The following is a 17,740-nucleotide window of genomic DNA, read 5'->3' on the forward strand; positions in this document are numbered from 1 at the left end:
TTCTGACATATAATGTAATGATCTTTTTTAAGGCCCGATGATATTATCTGCCTGACTAGATTATTGAGTCTTCATCATCTCCAGATAAATTTACGGCCAGGACGAGGCTCAGGATTTATCATCAGTCAATAGAGCTCAATACTCTAACAAGGCGTGTAATAAGATATACATATTTAATGATCCAAGGGGAGGAGCACTAATGGGAGCCCAGACTGAGTGGTCCAGGGGGCTGGGCTGGGGCTCTGCCGTAGGACTGCCATGGCAAGGGGACACTGATGCAGTTTGGGCCCTGTGGTTCCAAACTTCAGTCTTTTCTTAGGACTGCACATCTCCTTCCCGAGACCCAAGGGCAGGCAGAGGCAGGGTCAGCACCCAGACACATGGTATTCCCTAACCTCCACCCACCCCTGGGAATTCTCTCCTGTCTCCACACCCTAGAAGGGCTAGGTAGTTCTCAGACCCGCCTGCTCAGGTCCCTGAACATCAGAAAGGGCCCACAGGGAGGGAGTGTTGGGGCTCCATGCCCAGGCCACGCTGATGGTGACGGATGGTTTTTCATTATAGCCTCTCAGGTCCTGCCCGCGCCCTGTGTGGAAATTCTATTTATTCCCTAATTTGTAAAAATTCCCTCTTTATCTGATCCCAATCAGGGCGGGGTAATTGGCTCTCTGGGGCAGCGGCTGGGGTCCTTGATGAAGAGCTATGTGGATGTACCCAGCCTGGCCCCCTCCCGTCCTGCCACCAGGGCCCACAATTAATAATGATTTGCAAATGGCAGACAAGCAATAACACAGAAAGATGTGGCATCCGTGCTGCCTCTTCATTTCCTCCCCTCACAGATATAAATGGCCACAGAACAAAAACCCAGCACTATAAATTCTGAAATTAGTTATTCACTGGGACAAATGGGGTCTGAAGCCTACAGTCCCACTCCCTACCATCCACCCCCTGCCCTTGCTTTCCCTGACCCAGGGTCTGTTTTCAGGTCTTCCTCTTTAAATATAAACTCAGTTCCTCGCCTTCCTCCCACTGCTCCACTGACCCCCTTCTTGGAAGTGAGCACTGGGTCTAGCTTGCCCCTTCCTCAGTGGCGACTGCAGCCAGCAAGTGGGGTCTAGCTCCACCTCCTCTCAAGGGCCTCCCTGGCTGCTTGACCTGGCTCCTGTCCCCATTCTGCATTGGTTGTGAATGAAGTAGTTGATGTGGCCTGCCAGGCCTGGGAGTCTGGATCAGAGTTGGTCAGATCAGAGTTGTCTTCTTTGGCATTTGGGATCAATCCAGTCATTGGCTTGGCCAAGTCTGCGTTGGGCTCATAACAGCCAAATGCAGAGTAAGTGACTGAGGGGCTGAGGCTGTGCTTACTGGTCAGGCATCTCTGGGAGGTTGGCAAAGGCATTTCCGGGCACCATGCCCTCTCGGCCAGGCATATCCTTCCCCCACCCCCCAAGTGGCTGTGAGCTGGCGGGTAATGGGCGTGTAATGGCCTCATTTCCATGCCCGGCCTCCAGGAGCGGCGGTAAGTGTTTGATTGCCTTAATTTCCAAACACATCATTATCCTAGCTTTACCAGCGCTTAATAAACACTTTATGAGGATTTTTTTAAAAACATCTTCGGTCCGCATACTTCTCTGAAGTGATAAACTCTAATTAAGTCTAATATTTAAAAATATGGTAATGGTGAGTTGTTTGAATAAGTGGACTGCATTTCTGTAATTTCATTATTACGTAAAACACGCTAATTATTTGGAGCACGCTTATTACAGAGAGAGAAATCGCCTGCTAATCAAGATGAAATTGCCTTTTCCCCTTATTGTAGAACCACCGTCATCCTTCACCATCAGCCCTGTGGCACCTCAGGCACCTCTGTGGGGTGGAGGGTGATACAGGGAGGGGCGGGAAGACAGGGTCACTTTAGAGTGGAGGCCATAAGACCTTGCTTGGGAGGTTTAGAAGACAGAAGAGTGCTGAGTGGGGGAGGAGGGGAGTGATTTCTGGAAAGAGTGTCATGAAGGCCAAAGTGGCCATGAATGGGCGAGGGACATAGGAGGCTGTGTGGGCCCAAGGAACACAGCCTGAGTGTCAGGATATTAATTTTAGAATAACAATATTATATTAGAGTAACTGGTAAGTAACATAGACACTATTTTAAATACTTCACAGACAATTCATTTCATCTTTTAAATTATCCTTTAAGAGAAGTAGTTGCTGTAATTTTTCTTTTCATTTCAGAGAAAAAAAAAACCAAAAACACAGAAAAGTTAAAAGTTCAGAACTTGGTTAGGTTCAGTTATTAAGTAGCTGAGTGTGAACTAAACTCAGAATCTGAGGTTCTCTGCTGTTTAAATTCTAAATTCACTGACTTGGGCTCCTTTGATCTTCCTTACGATGCTGAACACGGTGTTGGCCCCAGGCCCACTACAGAGTGGCCAAACTTGACGAATGAAAATGTAGAGCAGCCGGGCAGTGCGACACAGGCCTTTATAATTCCAGCACTCGGGAGGCAGAGGCAGAGAGGCGGAGGCAGGTGGATCTCTGTGAGCTTGAGGCCAGCCTGGTCTACAGAGTGAGTTCTAGAACAGCTAGGACTAGATAGACCTTGTCTCAAAATACAGAGGAATAGTGAGATTTGAACTTGAAATAACAAGTAGTTTTCAGTGTATGTCCCATTTGATCTGGGACAGCATTTAGTCTGGCAGTCCTTTCAGATTGGCCTAAGAAACCCACAGCACTTTTGCTCAGTACATTCTTGCTGCTGGATAGCCAGACAGATGTGGGCATAAGGTCAGTGAGGTTCTAGACTGGTCAGCTCAGAGTTCTTATAGTCTCCTCATTCTCACGTGCAGGTCCTGCTCCTTGCAGCTTCTTTCCCCTGCCCATTCCTGCACCCCAGCTTTGCTGGCCTCTGCTCCATGGGCTCAGGCTCCATCCCTTACCAGTCCCTGGACAGATTACCAGACAGGCTGAAGGCTACAGGGGTGGGCCTTGACATCTATCTGCATGCTCCTTTAACCACATTACCTCATAGCCTCCTTAATAGTTTTCCACCCTTGATTATCCAAATTGATTTACCCCTTTAGTCATTTTTGTTTTCTTTCATCTTTTCTTATTCCTCCTCTTCCTCTGCTTCTTCCTCCTCTTCCTCCTCCTCCTCTTCCTCTTCTTCCTCTTCAACATGGGGTCTCACTATGTCTTCATAGTGCTGCCAGAATCTTGGGGTTTGGGTTCCTTGGATCTCCTCTAGTCGGTCATTGCTGACTTGACCACCCATTCATATCTTGTCACGGCATATCTCAGTTAAATTAATGTTGGCAGTCTACAGATGGCTTCCAGTGGTGCCTGTATTGCCTCTTCACCTTAGCCCTAACTTTCTGGGCCAGCTCCCTCCGGGCTTTGCATGGCTTTGTCCTTCTGGGAATCCATTCCGGAGCTTCCAAAAGAAAGCAATTCCGTGCCTCCTCTCTTTTATAGCACTGCACCTCTTACGGGGCTGTCTTTGAGCTCTGCAAGTACAGGGAGCTAGTCTTGGGTATCCAGACCCAGTCTGGCCCAAACACATCCAGCATACAAAACAGGTTTGCACTTGCTGGATGAAGTGAGGACACAGATGAAAGCCCCTGCGTACTATCCAAGGGCTTCCTGGACCCCTTTCTCATGAAGGTCTTCCCTGGCCAGTGTCCTAGGGCTTCCTTCCTGTGCTCTACTCTTCAGTTTTCAAACTAGTGTAACTAACAAGCATTCAGTGCCACCTCAGGTGGGTTCCTTTATGAGGGATCGCAGCCACCATTCCAGTAGCAGCTTCTTTGCCAAGCAGCGCTGACCACTCTGGATGGAGGCACCTACTACACTCAGCCTTCCTTACTGGGTGCTTACCTGACTCATCCCCTCTGTGGGTTTGCACAGCTGTTACCCTTCCATTCTGGGCCTGTTGATATAAAAATACTTCTTTTTTTAAAAAGACTTATTTATTTTATTTGTGAGTACACTGTAGCTGTCTTCAGACACACCAGAAGAGGGCCTCAGATCCCATTACAGATGGTTGTGAGCTGCCATGTGGTTGCTGGGAATTGAACTTAGGACCTCTGGAGGAGCAGTCAGTGCTCTTAACCACTGAGCCATCTCTCCAGCCTCCCCTCCCCCCCAAATATTTTTAACACTAAAAATACCAATGCCTTTCGAAAGAAAAAGCTTTTGTGGCTAGCTAGCCTTCTAGAACTTGAAGGTAAAGACCTATTTTAGAGGCCTCCATTGTGGACTCAACACAGCAACCTCTCAACTTGTGTCACAGCACCCTTAAGCTGGCCTAACTAGCTCTACAAGAGATGGTATAAAGGCAAAGATGCCAACTAACCCACATGATCTCAGAGCTTCGGTCTGTCTTACTCTTCCCCACTCCCACGAACCCACAGGATGGAAGGAGAGAAATGACCACCATAGGTTGTCCTCTGAATACACACCTATAACTATAGTTCTCAAAAGGTGAAAGCAGGACCAGGAGTTCAAGGTCAAGGTTATCCTTATCTAACCTCAGACCCTGCTTGGGGATAAAAGGAAGAATGCTTATCTCGATTGTTCAGACCACTATGTTTAAAACCCAGGACCATGCAGAGGAAAGGAGGAAAGTACAGGATATGCAAGATGGCTCAGTGGGTAATGCGCCTGCCATCATGCCTTCTGACCTGAGTTTGGTCTCTAGGAACCACTCAGGAGAGAACCAATTCCCACAAGTTGTCCTATGACATACACATACACAGTTAAAATACATGTATATGTGTGTAGACTTTAATAAAGCATTCTCATGTACACTTTTAATCCCAAGTGCTGAGACACAGAAACAGATCTGAGTTCCAGGCTACCAAGGGCTACTTAGTGAGACCCTACCTTTAAAAAAAAAATAAATAAATAAATGCAGACTTTAAACAAGGCAGGAAGAACCACTAAAGGAATTTAAAAAGGGAAGGACATGAAAAGATTGTTGTGTAAAGACCTTATTGGCTACAAGAGTGTGGACCTGAGGGACAAGCCAGACTGTTTCGATCTAAGAATTACAGGGTGTGGACATACAGGTGACTGGCTACTGGAAAAAGGAAGCATTTGATTAGCAGTGGTTCTCAGCCTTCCAAATGCTACAACCCTTTCTTACAGTTCATAGTGTGGTGACCCCCCAACCACAAAACTATTTTTGTTGCTACTTTGTAACTGTAATTTTGCTAAGCAGTCTCAACTCCTAAGCCCATCAGAAATACATGTTTTCCGATGGTCAAGACCCACAGGTTAAGGGCCACTGGATTGAAGAATAAGAAAACCAGTCCTGCAGAGGGTTCAGACCGATTAGATCTGGACCGAGTGCATAAGGTGTTGGCCTCTTGGGAGTTTCGGGTGATTTACTGTACAGTGCCATGTGCTGATGTTGAGAATGCAGAAGGAAGAGAAAACCTGGGGAGAATTCAGTATTGGGATGTTTTGATTCTGCTTATCTGGAAAGAACTGTGAAGATTTAAGTTTGTGGTGGGACTGAAGAGAAAGATCCTGGATGGGGGAGGATGGCCATCAGGAGCAGCCAGAGCTCATGATTTAGGTGAAGTTGGCCACATATGGCATGGGGAAAGGGCGAGATTGACTGAGGTGAGCAGGCACCACTTGGCACAGGTAAATTGACACTTGCTCATTGGTGGCCTAGGGGTCTAGAATAGGACATTTACTTGGTCCAAGGGGAGGCAGATTGAGTGATTTGTCCAGCATTGAGGGAGGAGCCAGATGAAGTCAATAGAAAACTAATTTTCTTTTCTGCCAAAAGAAATGAGGTGTGTGGCCGCTGGGTAATTGCTGATAACGAGGGGACTTATTCTTAATATGCACAGCAGCCATGGTCTCCAGAGTACTAGACAGGAAGGATTTGAGGTGCCCTGACAGGCCTAGGTTTATTTGGGGAAAAATACCCTGTCCCAGGTTGCCTCTTGTCTCAACAATGCCGTCACAGCATCTGGCCCCACACCTCCTGTCCTATTCCTGTCAACTGCTTAGCTCCTCCTGTCATACCCCTCCCTCTACCCCCACAGCACTGGCGCACTCACTAAGGGAGACAAATGACAGGGCCTCAGCTGAGCGGGGCGCGTGTCCGGCCCATAAACCACGGGGATGGGTCATGTCTGGAGTTGCCATGGCCGCCACTACCCACCCATCTGTCTTCTCCCCATTCTGCCTCAAAGCAGACCAGCCCTGACTTGTTTCCTGAGTCCCTGGAGAAACACGATATCAACTCCCCACATCTCTGTCCACCATAGGTACATACATATTGAACCCTTATAAGACAGGATCTCATATGGTTGGCCTACCCCAGATCCTTGGCTAAATGAATTTCATTACTGGGGGTGGGGGGAAAGGGGGCAGAGTCACCCTTTCTTAGGCTACAGTCTTAGTGAGGGCATGCATAGATGCTCCATGGAAGGAAAAGTTTTCAAGGCCTCCTGACCTCCCCACCGCCCCTCGCTTGATTACACCATCGATGTATGGTACTTCTGCATCACAGCAGCTATGAAATGAGGCTGTGGCCCAGGGACAAGGAAGGGAGATGGGAAAGGCGTTAGGGACTGTTTTGGGAAGCTGAACCTAGATAGATGGGCAGTTTCTGTGTAGGCTTCCTCTAGCACAGTGGTTCTCAACCTTCCTAACACCGCAACCCTTCAATACGGTTCATGTTGTGTTGACACCACCACCACCCCCACAAAGTTATTTTCATTGCTACTTCCTAACTGTAATTTTGCTACCATTATGAATTGTAAATATCTGATATGCAGGGTATGATTCGTGACCCCTGTGAAAGGTCATTCGACCCTAAACGGGTCTTGACCTACAGACTGGGAGCCACTGCCCTAGTAGGACAAACTCCCAGTTGCTCCCCTTCTTACATCTAGCAGTGGAGCAAGTCCTGTCCTGGCAAAGGCCCCAGAGTCCCTGCAGCCTCCAGGTTACTACAGTAGCTCACAGCATGGAGTTTCTCAGTGGCCAAACCAGAGAAACTGAGGGTCTGACACATACATACTATTTAACCTGGTGTTTGAGCTGACTGAGTCAAGGTCTTAAAGGTGACCATTGCCAAGCCTACTCAGACAGAGGCAGGTTGTAGGATGACCACTGCATGTCTGGCAGGCTGACAGCATAGAAACCATGGCCTTCCCTAGCCTGTCTGGAGCTATAAGGGCACAGGTATCCAGGACAGGTGTTCCCAGGGCTATGGCACAGCCATGCCAAGGGTTGTGCCTTGTCACCAGTTGAGTGTGGTCTGGGCCACAGTTCTCCCCCACACACAAGTGCCGACAAAGTCACCCTGGCTGTGGGTGTGATGAATGGCCGCACAGTAATGAAATGGAGACATCAAGGCGGGTGGCGGGAAGACAGAGTGTGGCGGACAGGCCGTCCCCATGTGGCGGCAACAAGAAGGATCGCCCAGCGGCCAGGGGCCGTCAAGGGAGAAATTACACATTTACTCTGCCTTTTTCTTACTGCGACGGCGCCCATACATCACCGCTGGGGCCAGGATGGGACACAGCGGCCAATTTCCAGTATGAATTATGGGACTGAGAAGCACCGAGTCCAGGCTTCCTGCAGGCCCAGTATCACCCAGCCCAATCCAAGGCCAGAAATGTTGCCATCAGAGCCAGAGATGCCCTCCTCAGGCCTATGGCTCCTGAATCTGGCCCATCTGAATGTCTTCTTTTCTTTCTAGATGATTGCAAGAACATTGCCAACATCATGAAGACATTGGCATACCGAGGCTTCATCTTCAAGCAGACATCAAAGCCCTTCTGATTGGCAGAGGACAGGATGGGGCAGGACAGGGTAGCTGCTTGGCCCAAACCAGAATCATCCTCTCCCTCACCAGAGGGAAAAGGGAGAGTGGCACAGCTCTGCGCCCAGAGTGTCCCCCAGCTGCCCTACAGGCTTGTGCCCTGTGTGAGGGCTTGGCCACTTGGCCCCTCTGGAGCAGACACTTTGTGCCCCACCCCACTCCCATTCCTCAGTCTCAGCCCAGTATTAGCCCCTGCCATTATGGGCCTGGGCTAGGGGGAACCCAGGTACTCACTGCCTTCTCCCTGGTACACAGGCTTCTGCTGGGGCCACCAAGCCCTCCCTGTGCCCCTCCCATCCATAGTGCATGGTGTGTGGTGCCCCCAGGGCTCCAGGACAGATCAGGCCCCACCTTGTGTCCACCCCCCACCCCCAAAATCCCTGCTGTGAACGTGCCACTTGAATAAAGTCGGGGAAACAAGGTCCTAGTGTGCAATGAAGATGTCCTTGTGTGTGTGCTGATTCTCCAGGCTTCAACTCCATACAAAGCCATCAGCATGTAAGCAGCTGGCACTATATAGTTAGTACCTTTGATGGCTTCACTAAAGTTATACACCTGGGGGCAGGGGTGGGGTGGGGGTTGGGAAATACCTGGACCACAAGGACCTGCCAAAACTGTTGAGATCCTGACCGTGTGCAAGACCACCTTAAATATAAAACCACGGGTGTGCAAGGTGCAGGGTCTAGGCAACAAAAGTGGCTAAGGGCCTGACGGTGGGCACTGCAAGCAAGCGTTTAGGGACTTGCTGTAGTGATCACTGATAGATCAAACTATCAGTCCAGCCAAAGATATGAGGAGGTAAGGAAATAGAATCAGCTCAGTCCAACTTAACAGCTCTATTTACACCATACCACCAACTCTGATGGCCCCTTATGGTTTCTTGGCTTTCTTCACAGAAGATGAGCTGGAGGCTGATTCCCGTCGTTTCCGCTATAGAGAAAGTGTTGAGGTTAGTGGCCCCCCCAGAGGTCGTACTCAAGGCTTAGTGTCATTTTTCAGAGAAGAGGCCCAACAGTCAACCCACTCCTGTCCTCAGCTTCACCCCTCACAATGGCAACCATTCCCTTGAAGGCACTGGAAGGATGGGGTCTGTAAACAGTGTGTTCCCTTGTAGAGCCAGGGTATGCTTCCCACAAGCCTATTGAGGCTCTTACCGAATTGGGTGTGAGCGGTGCACCCACGACATCAATGATGGTGTCCTTGCTAGGGTCAAGACCAAGTCCAGATTCAGACACTGTTGGCTCAGCAGACGCTGGGGTTGGTCCCACTGCTGGTGTGGCAGGGCCCCCCAGCACTCCTGCCCGAGCCAGAGCCTCATGCCGGTGCCGTAGCATCTGCAGCTCATATTCACAGTTGGCACAGGCCTGCTTGAGCTCGTAGAGTAACACCAGGTCACTCCGCAACTCATTGAACATATGCACCAGCTCCTCTGTGGGCGTAGGGCTCAGCTCTGCAAGCAAGACAAAGCCGGACTGTGGTTGAACGCCTGAAACACGACCTATATACTCCCTTGCATAGCCCCAGAGAGGGGGACGTCCCATGGGGCTCAGCATCACTCACCCACACCAAGTTCCAGCAGCATCTGTTCCAGCGCCTTGATCTTCTTCTGACCCACAGAGCTGGGCAGCTTCATCTGCAATGATCAAGTTAGCTAAGCCTTCCACCTCTTGGGGTGAGGCATGCAGGGAACCCACCCGTGGGTGTAGCTGTGGCTAAGAGGGAACTAGCTGAGAAGTGGACAATGGTAAAGGCAGACCAGGCTTGGCCACGTCATGAGATCCTGACAAGGCCACCTCTTTTCATAGCCCCTCCCACATTGCTGTAAACTTAGCAACAATGGCAAGGGCGCAAACACTGCGTGAGCAAACACTGCGTGAGGTAGCTCACCCGCTGGCTCCGTAATGTCACACCCGCTGACTTAAAGTCTGGGAACTTGATGCCCGCAGTCTCAGGAACAGCCTGCAGGAAGAGTTAAAGAGCCTTAGGTGTCAGAGAGAGCCCAGGGTACTCTCAGAATGCCACTGAAGCTGGGGTCCCTTCCACCCTGAGCTTGCTGGGTCAGCCTCCACACCGGCTTCTCGGCCTCCTTCTTCTGGGGTAGCTTCTTCTTGGGAGCCTTGCGTTCTGTGCGCCGCTGCTCTGCGGTGGTGTCTGCTGCGGTAATCAGCTTCTGCAGGTCTTGGCTGCGCTTCTCCCGCTCTTTTTTCCGGGCCTCAATCTTACGAAGCTCCTGGAGCAGGTACTCCTCCTCTGCCACCTGCAAAAGCAAGAAATGCCTCAGTACACATGAGGGCTGTGTGGGAGCAGGGTGGCCAAGGAGCTGAAGGGACACTGGGCTATCTATGAGGGCAGCAGAGAAAGGAAGAACAGGGGACCACAGAAAAGGGCTGGAGGTGGAAGGGCCGTGGAGGGTGGAGAGCAAAAGATTTCAGTTACGGAGAAGAGGTTGTGACCTGCTCTGGGGTTCGGTTGTAAAGTCTCTCCAGCTGTTCCTTCCGCCGTCTCTCATGTCCAGCATCAAATACTGGTATTTTGAGATCTGTACCTGGCACAGCCCTCACGTTGGCAAGCTTAGCACAAATGTGGTAGTACCTCTCTTTCAGGTCCTCCACAGAACGCTTCTGAGGATCAAGACACATGGAGAGGAGCACTGAGAAGCGCATGGAAGAAATGGCAGAAGGACTGGATGCTCACACAAATGCATATCAGCTCACCTTGTACTGCTGGTGGTCATACCGATCGTGAATAACTACGAAGCGCAAATCAAATCGGCGGCTGAGGTCAAAGAGATGGTCAGTCTCTGCCTTAGTCCATGCATCATCGTGAAGGTAGAGCTGGTACTCCTGCTCTGAGTACACCGGCACCTGTACTGTCTACTGGCACAAAGACACGGGGACTGCATTCCTTTGCATATGTCCAAGAGACTGGTCATTTACCACAAACCTTTCTGTTTATTACCAACCCCTGTACCCCTCTCTGCAGGGGCAGCCTGTAGGAAGGAAAGACCCAGTCTGATTAGCCAGAGGCCCCTCCCTATAATGCTCTGGGTCACTTCAGGACAACTTACCATCTTTTGGAACAGGCCACACGCTCCTATCTGATTTGTAAGCACTTCTAGGCACCCAAGGGTCAATTCTCAAGTCACAAACCCATCAGCCAGAGAAAGGCCCAGAGCCTTGTATGAAGCACTACTGCCACCCGGTGGTGACAGTGGGACTTGTCCATCTCAGAGTACTTCAAAGTTGGGCACCTCCAGGGAATCTTACTACCTATACCCCCTTCCTCTCCTGGCCCACATTCCCACCCCAGGTGCCCTTTCAGAGTCACCAGCCTCGCCACAATTGGGTCACAGGTGAGAGACATGAGGAGGGGTCAGTGCTGGGCTAGAACAGGAACTTTCTCATGGATTCAAAAGCACAACAGCCTCTTTCCAACTGCTGCTTGGACACTTCCTACCATGTCCCACATCCCCAACCTTAACATGCTCAATCCTGTGTTCATCCCTCTTCTTCAAACATCCCCAATGCATATCTCAACCACTGTCACCAAAGTCACCATCAGAAGCCTGTTTCTTTTTTCTTTTTTTTTTTTCGGAGCTGGGGACCAAACCTAGGGCCTTGCGCTTGATAGGCAAGCGCTCTACCACTGAGCTAAATCCCCAACCCCCAGAACTGTTTCTAATGATGACCTATGTTTCTGTTTTGTTGTTGTCACAGCCTTGGTAAGTGGCCTTGGCTGGTCAGCACTCTGTGAAGATCAGACTAGCTCTAACAGCAGTCCTCCTGCCTCAGTCTCCCACACACTGGGATTACAAGCACAAGTATTCACCTGGCACTGGGAAGCATCTTTTCATTCCAACTTTATACTTAATCTGGGCTTTACCTCCAGAATCCCCATCCATCTCAATGGCCACAACCCATTCAGAGCAGCACAACCCTATTATTGAGGGACCACTCAGACCACCTTTCTGTCCTCTTCCAATCAAGTCTATCTGCAAACAAGATGACACCATGCTATTTACAGTGCAGTCTGTCAGAACTGGCCTACAATAAGAATGGAAACAAAGAAGCACTTTTGTTTGTCACAACTGTGTGCCCATTCATGTAATATAAACATGACCTTGTATTCTCTTAAAATCCTAGTATCTTTCTCAGTCTCTGCTGAACTACAAACAGGGAAAGACCATTCGCCTGTCTCTAGGAAAGGCTGTTCCAGACCAACCTCTACAATAAAGTGCCTTCTAGATGGTTCCTAAGTTCAAGAGCAAGACTTGGCCAGTTCTCTTTACTCTTAATCCCACATTCCTTCTACCAACAGAACATTCTCATCCTTTCGACCTCTCAAGCATCATCTCTGGAGAAGCTCTCTAGTTTCCCAGACTTGGCTGTGTATACCTCCTAGTAATTTAATTTTGTGTGTGTTTGTGTTTGTGTGTGTGTGTGTGTGTGCGTGTGTGTGTAGAGGGATAGAGGGATGTGACTATGGAAACCAGAAGAAGGCATTGGATGTCTAGAAGAAGCTGGAGTTTCCGGCAGCTGTGAGCTACCCAATCTGGTTCCTGGGAACCAGTTCGGAAGAGCAATAAGCCCTCTTAATTACTGAGTCATCTCTCTAGCCCTGTGCTGTGTTTTTGGTTTTGGTTTTTTTGTACCCTAGGCTGGCCCTGACAGTATGTATCTGAACTCCTGATCCTCCTGCCTCCACCTCCCAAATACTGGGATCACAAGTGGGCCCCACTACACCAGGCTAACTGAGCCTTAAGGCTAAACAGAAGTGAACTAGTGAGGGAGAATGGGAGGTTCGGGGGGAGAAACGCAAGGACATGAGATGAAGATACCCTAGTGTGCTCCTGGCTTCTGGAGCAGGTAGGGAAACTGAGTGAGCTGAGAAGAGTCTGCTGTGGCAGTAGAACCAGCTGCTACAGGGAGTGCACCCCTCCTGGGAGCTTAGAATTCACGTAGGTGTGATAAGATCCAACGAGGCTAGTTCTAAAGAGATTAAAGGTCTTTTCTAGATCGAGGTTCCACCCTCAGCACCTACATGGCAGCTCACAACCATTTACAATTCCAGTTCCAGTGGATCCAACTTCCTCTTCTTACCCATGTGGTACACAGACACATACAGGCAAACATACATGTGTACATAAAATCACTTTTCAAGTCCTGTTTCTTGTACCTAAGACCACCTGGCAGCAGAGAAGGTAATGGGCGAAAGGAGAGCAGGACACTGAGCAGGCACCTGCAGCAGTGGTGGAGGTGAGAAGCCATAAGCCAAGCAGCCACCTTCAGCAGCCCATAAGCCCAGATAAAGCAACAGAGAAGGCACAGGCCTATAGGCTGCAGTAACAGGAAATCCCAAAATGGGGCGTGAAGGGCCAGGGAGGATGCCATCAATGTCTCGTGGACTCCTGGTCTGAGCAAGAGCAGAGGGAGAGTCAGGGAGAGTAAGACACCCCCCTCAGAGGAGCAACTGGAGAGGAAGAACATGAACTCATTGAATCTGACCTTGCCAGAACTCATCTAGTCCTGACATGACTCTACTTTAAAATCTATGGGTGGCTCCAAGTTTTTAAGCTTGGTTGCCAAGGGCCACCTGACATGATCACTGTTGATCAACAGAGAGAGCCACACCAGCCTCCACATCAGCCTACATGGATGGAGCTTTAGGCTTTATCAGTATGGGAATGCCCAGTGTACCAAACACACATGAACCTTTACACTTTAAGTTGCAGCTATGTTTCAGGTGTGTAGGGATGGGTATATCTGGAGGTCAGAATCTGTTCTCACTTTCCACCATGTGGCCCAGGGATCAACCTTGGCCATAGGCCTGCCTGCAGGAGCCTCTGGGCCTTACACTCTTCTATTTTTCTTCACCATGTTCCACGTTCATGAAGGGGGAAAAAAATCACTGTACCTAGTACCATCGTTGGGGAAACTCCTATAACTCTCCAGCCTTCTGAGTGGTTGTCTCCTACCAGACTGCAACTGTCCCCACAGTCCTCTGTCTCTCAATTAACATGACGTCTTTAAAGACAGATACTTCGTCTGATTGATTTTTGTTCTCAATGTTTAGGCTTCAACATGCTAGAGCAGTAAGTACTAAATACAAATTGAGTGTTCTTTAAAGATAAAAGAACATGTTTGTCTCTCCACCCCCTCTCCCTCCCTCAAATACTTCACCTTTACACTGAGCTCTATCAGTCTTGTAGCAATTGGCCCTGAGCACCCTAAGAATGATGGTATGATGGAGGAAACTGCTTTGGGATGGGTGTGATAGAGCCACGCTGGGCTATGCTCAGTCTGAAAAAGTCTATAAGCCATCCAAGAGGGCATCCAGGCAAAAGATACATCAGCCTGAGAAAAATCTGAGTTTGACCCTTCTGCTGTTTAAGCTCCAGTTCTAGACTGTTCTGAGCCACATTGTATAGTACCTTAGCCACAGGCTATCCAATCCTAGCCTACTCTAGCTCTTCCTCTCAATGGCTGGATGAGACTGGAAAAGGCCCTGCTTTAGACAAGGCTAAAAGTCCAAAAAGAATAACGGATCTTGGTTTAGGGTGCTTAGACGCAAAGGATGAAGCACACAGGCAGGGATTTGATTGGCAATAGAATCAGCTGAACAGATCACAAGGTCTAGTTCCCAGAGAGGCCCTCCCTGACCACTCTTAGGGTTGACAGGGTGTCTCAGAAGGCCAGACAACCTAAGGAGTCTGTCTTGCAGTTGTCCTCTGGTCTACTGGCATGTGCCACAGTACAAATGCTGCCGCAAACAAAATAAATGAGTAAGGTGCAGGCCACTCCTGCACTGCCAGTAAGTGCACTGTTTTCTCATTCCCGCCATTCAAATTCTAGTTCCAGTGTATTGGCAGTACTCTCTGCCAGGACTCAATTTGTTTTTTTACATGCATGCCATCCTCTTCCCCTTCTTTGTCCTGTTGTTCACTACTAAGAGGAAACCGCCAAGTCAAAGACGAGTCCCAAGTGTGTGATGCACGCAGTGGTGTAGAAATGCTATCTCTCACTGAGCAGGAGTTGAGGAAGGGTTATGAGTCCTGATGTGAGCCGCCCATGGGACGCTCAGAAAGGGATCCTAGTAAATCATCTTCTGGGGTGAGGTCATCACTGCTGAAGAGTAACTGAAGCTACAGCGCTAAAGGAGAACAGTAAAGAAGCATGCAGAAGCAGGAAACACTTAGGATGCAGCTCTGAGGAGCAGCAGCTCCTGACGGGCCAAGGGAGGCCACTAAAGCCCACCATAGACCCAGAGAAGGACAGAATGCAACAGGCAGAAGAAATCCACAAACAACAGCTTGACCTACAACTGAGTGGGTAAGCATGGCTGGGACCGAGCACATTTGGAGCCAACCCTCGGAGACTGGAAAATTCATGCAAGTGGCTTGGATTTTGCCTGTTAGCAGCTCACCTTATTGAACCTGGCGAAAGGGTAGTCCTTGCCCTCCTCCGCTGCTCGGCGCCAGTGGAAAAACATAGCACCATCCTTTCGAGCTGGGTTGGTAAATGGCATCCACTTCCAAGGTCGGACCTTCTTGGACCCCAACTTAGCCTTCACTGTCCGGTACCCCTGACCGGTGTCACTGGGAAGCAGTGGGGGTGCGTCCCTGGTTGTGGAGGTGAAAGGTTAGAAGCAGGTGTGTGAAGAACCACTAAAGCCCAGAAGCTCAGTCTACCCCTGAATAAGGAAGTCATGGCCTGGAGCAAGACACCGAGCAGTCCTGCAGGAGGAGCCCTGGTTGGGGATACAGGCTAGGGAAAGCAGGAGAAGAGAAAACAGGGAAGTAGGGATATGCCAGGTGAGCTAGGGTAAACCCGGGGAACTTGGGATTCCAATACTTGCTTTTTGTCAGAGTAAAGCAAAGCATAGACCTCCCGATGCATGCCCTCCGGCCTCTTGAAGGTCAGTGTCTCTGAGGACTTCTTGGACTTTTTCTGGAAAGAAAACCACAGGGGGAAAATGATGACTTAGACCACCCTTACCTTTAGTTTTTGCCCAGCACAATCTGAAAAATGAATGCTGAACCAAAGTCACAGGAACCCACTCATGGGAGTGTGTCTACCCGGTTTGCACAGGTGTTTTCTCTCCCCACTCTCATCTGAGTTATCAGGGAAGAAAGTCCTTCCCTCACCTCAAGATTGTCACAATGACTTTCTCTCTCTTCCCAACAACTTAAAAGTGTCACGTTCCCCCGATCCTTTTGTCCTTTGGTGGCTTCCCACTCTCTTAGTTCCCATCACCTCCCAGTGTCCTCTCCATCACATAAAGGGTGGCATACTTTTTGTTCCACTGTAGTTCTCCTTTTATTATCACTTCCACCATCTCTCTTCTGGTAACACCCCTTCCCATTTCTTCGCCAACACCTTCAGCTCTACTTCAACACCTTCAAATACCCCTGCTACCTTGTCCGGGTTGATAATATCCTTTTTGCTGATGGTCCCAGAAGCGGCATCTCCCTCTGGACCCCCGAGTTCTAGAATGTCTCGTACATCTGCGCCCGTAGCCATCACGCCTGAGGGATGAGGTAGCACCCCGAGGTCAAGGGTCAGTACCTACAAAAAGACTGTGTTACTGTCAAGGGGGCGGTGCCCCTGCCACTCCAGCTCCAAGTGGGGGCAGGGTGAAGAGGCCAGCGGCCAGGAGAATGGTCCACACTAGGTCTGGGTTCTGCCTCGTTCTCCGTCTCCCCGCGCCGGTGCCCCTTACGGTCACACCGTCTTCCCTGCCGCTCCATCCCCCGGGATCCACACCTGAGTACTCCAGCTGTAGCCCACTCCTCAGGTTATCTCTTTCTGAAGACCCACGGATAGAAACTTCCGGCTGTGCGTCGTAGAAATGCAACCCTCAGAAACACTTCCGGTCGGTGCTTAGCCAAAAAGGAGCCGGCTAGCAACCCAGTGTGCAAGCTACTGGGCAGGCTGAGTGACTCACTTGCTGTGCTTCCCGGTATCAGCACGAGGCGGTGCAGGGCTTGATTTTGATATTTACCTACTATTTTGTTCCGTTGTGTCCTGGGCAATGAAACGAAAGCCCAAAGAGAGTTCTATGACATTGGAAAGTCACTTAATTTCTCAAACCTATTTCAAAATGAAAATTGTAACAGCGCGCTAAACTTTACTAGATTCGCCAGCTGCTAAGAGAGTAAGATAGAATGACTCTGTCTCTCTCTCTCTGTTTCTCCATCTATCTATCTCTGCCTCCCCCTTCCTATCCCTCTTTTTCCCCACAACCCAGGGTGGCCTCTTTTTTTTTTTTTTTTTTTAACTTTTTTTTCGGAGCTGGGGACCGAACCCAGGGCCTTGCGCTTGCTAGGCAAGCGCTCTACCACTGAGCTAAATCCCCAACCCCAGGGTGGCCTCTTAACTCATACCAATCCCCCTGCCTAAAATACATTGTGAATCTTTACTCCTTTTCTGGCCAGTGTAATGGACCCCCAACACCACCAACACACACAGACACACACACACCATGCCACATGTCTATGTACTTAGGTTGTCAATGTTTAGGAGTGACCTGAGGCCCTTATTTTGTTTTCACAAGGGAGCAAGAGTCATTTCAACTGCCTTAACAACCATCAGCCTATTAGTCTATTTACTCTTGACTCTAGCATTTGTAATTGCGATCTCCTGCCCCCTCCGAGTATGGCCTAAAAGTAAAATGACAGACAGCATTAAATGTTGGTGAGGATGTGGAGTAACAGAAATCCAACACATTGCTGGTGGGAGTTAAATAATTAAACCACCTAGAAACACTGTTTGATTCTGTCTACTAAAATTAAACATACATAAACTTCCTGTCACAGAAACTCTACTCCTGAGTAGATTCTGTATAATAGTGAATATATTCTGATGAAGATTATTGCTGATGTTCATCAACCATATA

The 17,740-nt window shown here is 49.4% G+C and overlaps 2 protein-coding genes across 3 annotated transcripts in view; one reads left to right on the forward strand and one right to left on the reverse strand.

Annotated features, from left to right (window-relative positions):
• The window catches only part of Eri3 (ERI1 exoribonuclease family member 3), a 127,142-nt gene extending 118,857 nt beyond the window's left edge, over nucleotides 1-8,285 (forward strand). Inside the window, exon 9 of the mRNA NM_001427171.1 lies at nucleotides 7,724-8,285. Coding sequence (NP_001414100.1) covers nucleotides 7,724-7,806 — 83 coding nt within the window. The 3' untranslated portion in view covers nucleotides 7,807-8,285. The remainder of the gene's footprint in view (nucleotides 1-7,723) is intronic.
• Nucleotides 8,286-8,663: 378 nt separating this feature from the next.
• Nucleotides 8,664-16,682, reverse strand: Dmap1 (DNA methyltransferase 1-associated protein 1). Of its 2 annotated transcripts, none has more exons than XM_039109606.2 (11): nucleotides 16,609-16,682; nucleotides 16,261-16,421; nucleotides 15,701-15,792; nucleotides 15,269-15,464; nucleotides 10,561-10,719; nucleotides 10,300-10,467; nucleotides 9,918-10,103; nucleotides 9,734-9,805; nucleotides 9,407-9,479; nucleotides 9,001-9,296; nucleotides 8,664-8,776 (listed from the first exon to the last, which is right to left on the reverse strand). In XM_039109606.2, exons 2-11 carry the CDS (start codon nucleotides 16,363-16,365, stop codon nucleotides 8,717-8,719), a joined length of 1,407 nt encoding a protein of 468 aa, XP_038965534.1. In that variant the 5' UTR covers nucleotides 16,366-16,421; nucleotides 16,609-16,682; the 3' UTR covers nucleotides 8,664-8,716. The 2 variants fall into 2 exon arrangements, with proteins under 2 accessions (XP_038965534.1, NP_001015006.1); NM_001015006.1 differs by having other exon boundaries at nucleotides 8,668-8,776; nucleotides 16,261-16,410; nucleotides 16,609-16,672.
• Between the last annotated feature and the right edge of the window lie 1,058 nt (nucleotides 16,683-17,740).

This window comes from Rattus norvegicus, chromosome 5, assembly GCF_036323735.1.
Source record: "Rattus norvegicus strain BN/NHsdMcwi chromosome 5, GRCr8, whole genome shotgun sequence".
Lineage (NCBI taxonomy): Eukaryota > Metazoa > Chordata > Mammalia > Rodentia > Muridae > Rattus > Rattus norvegicus.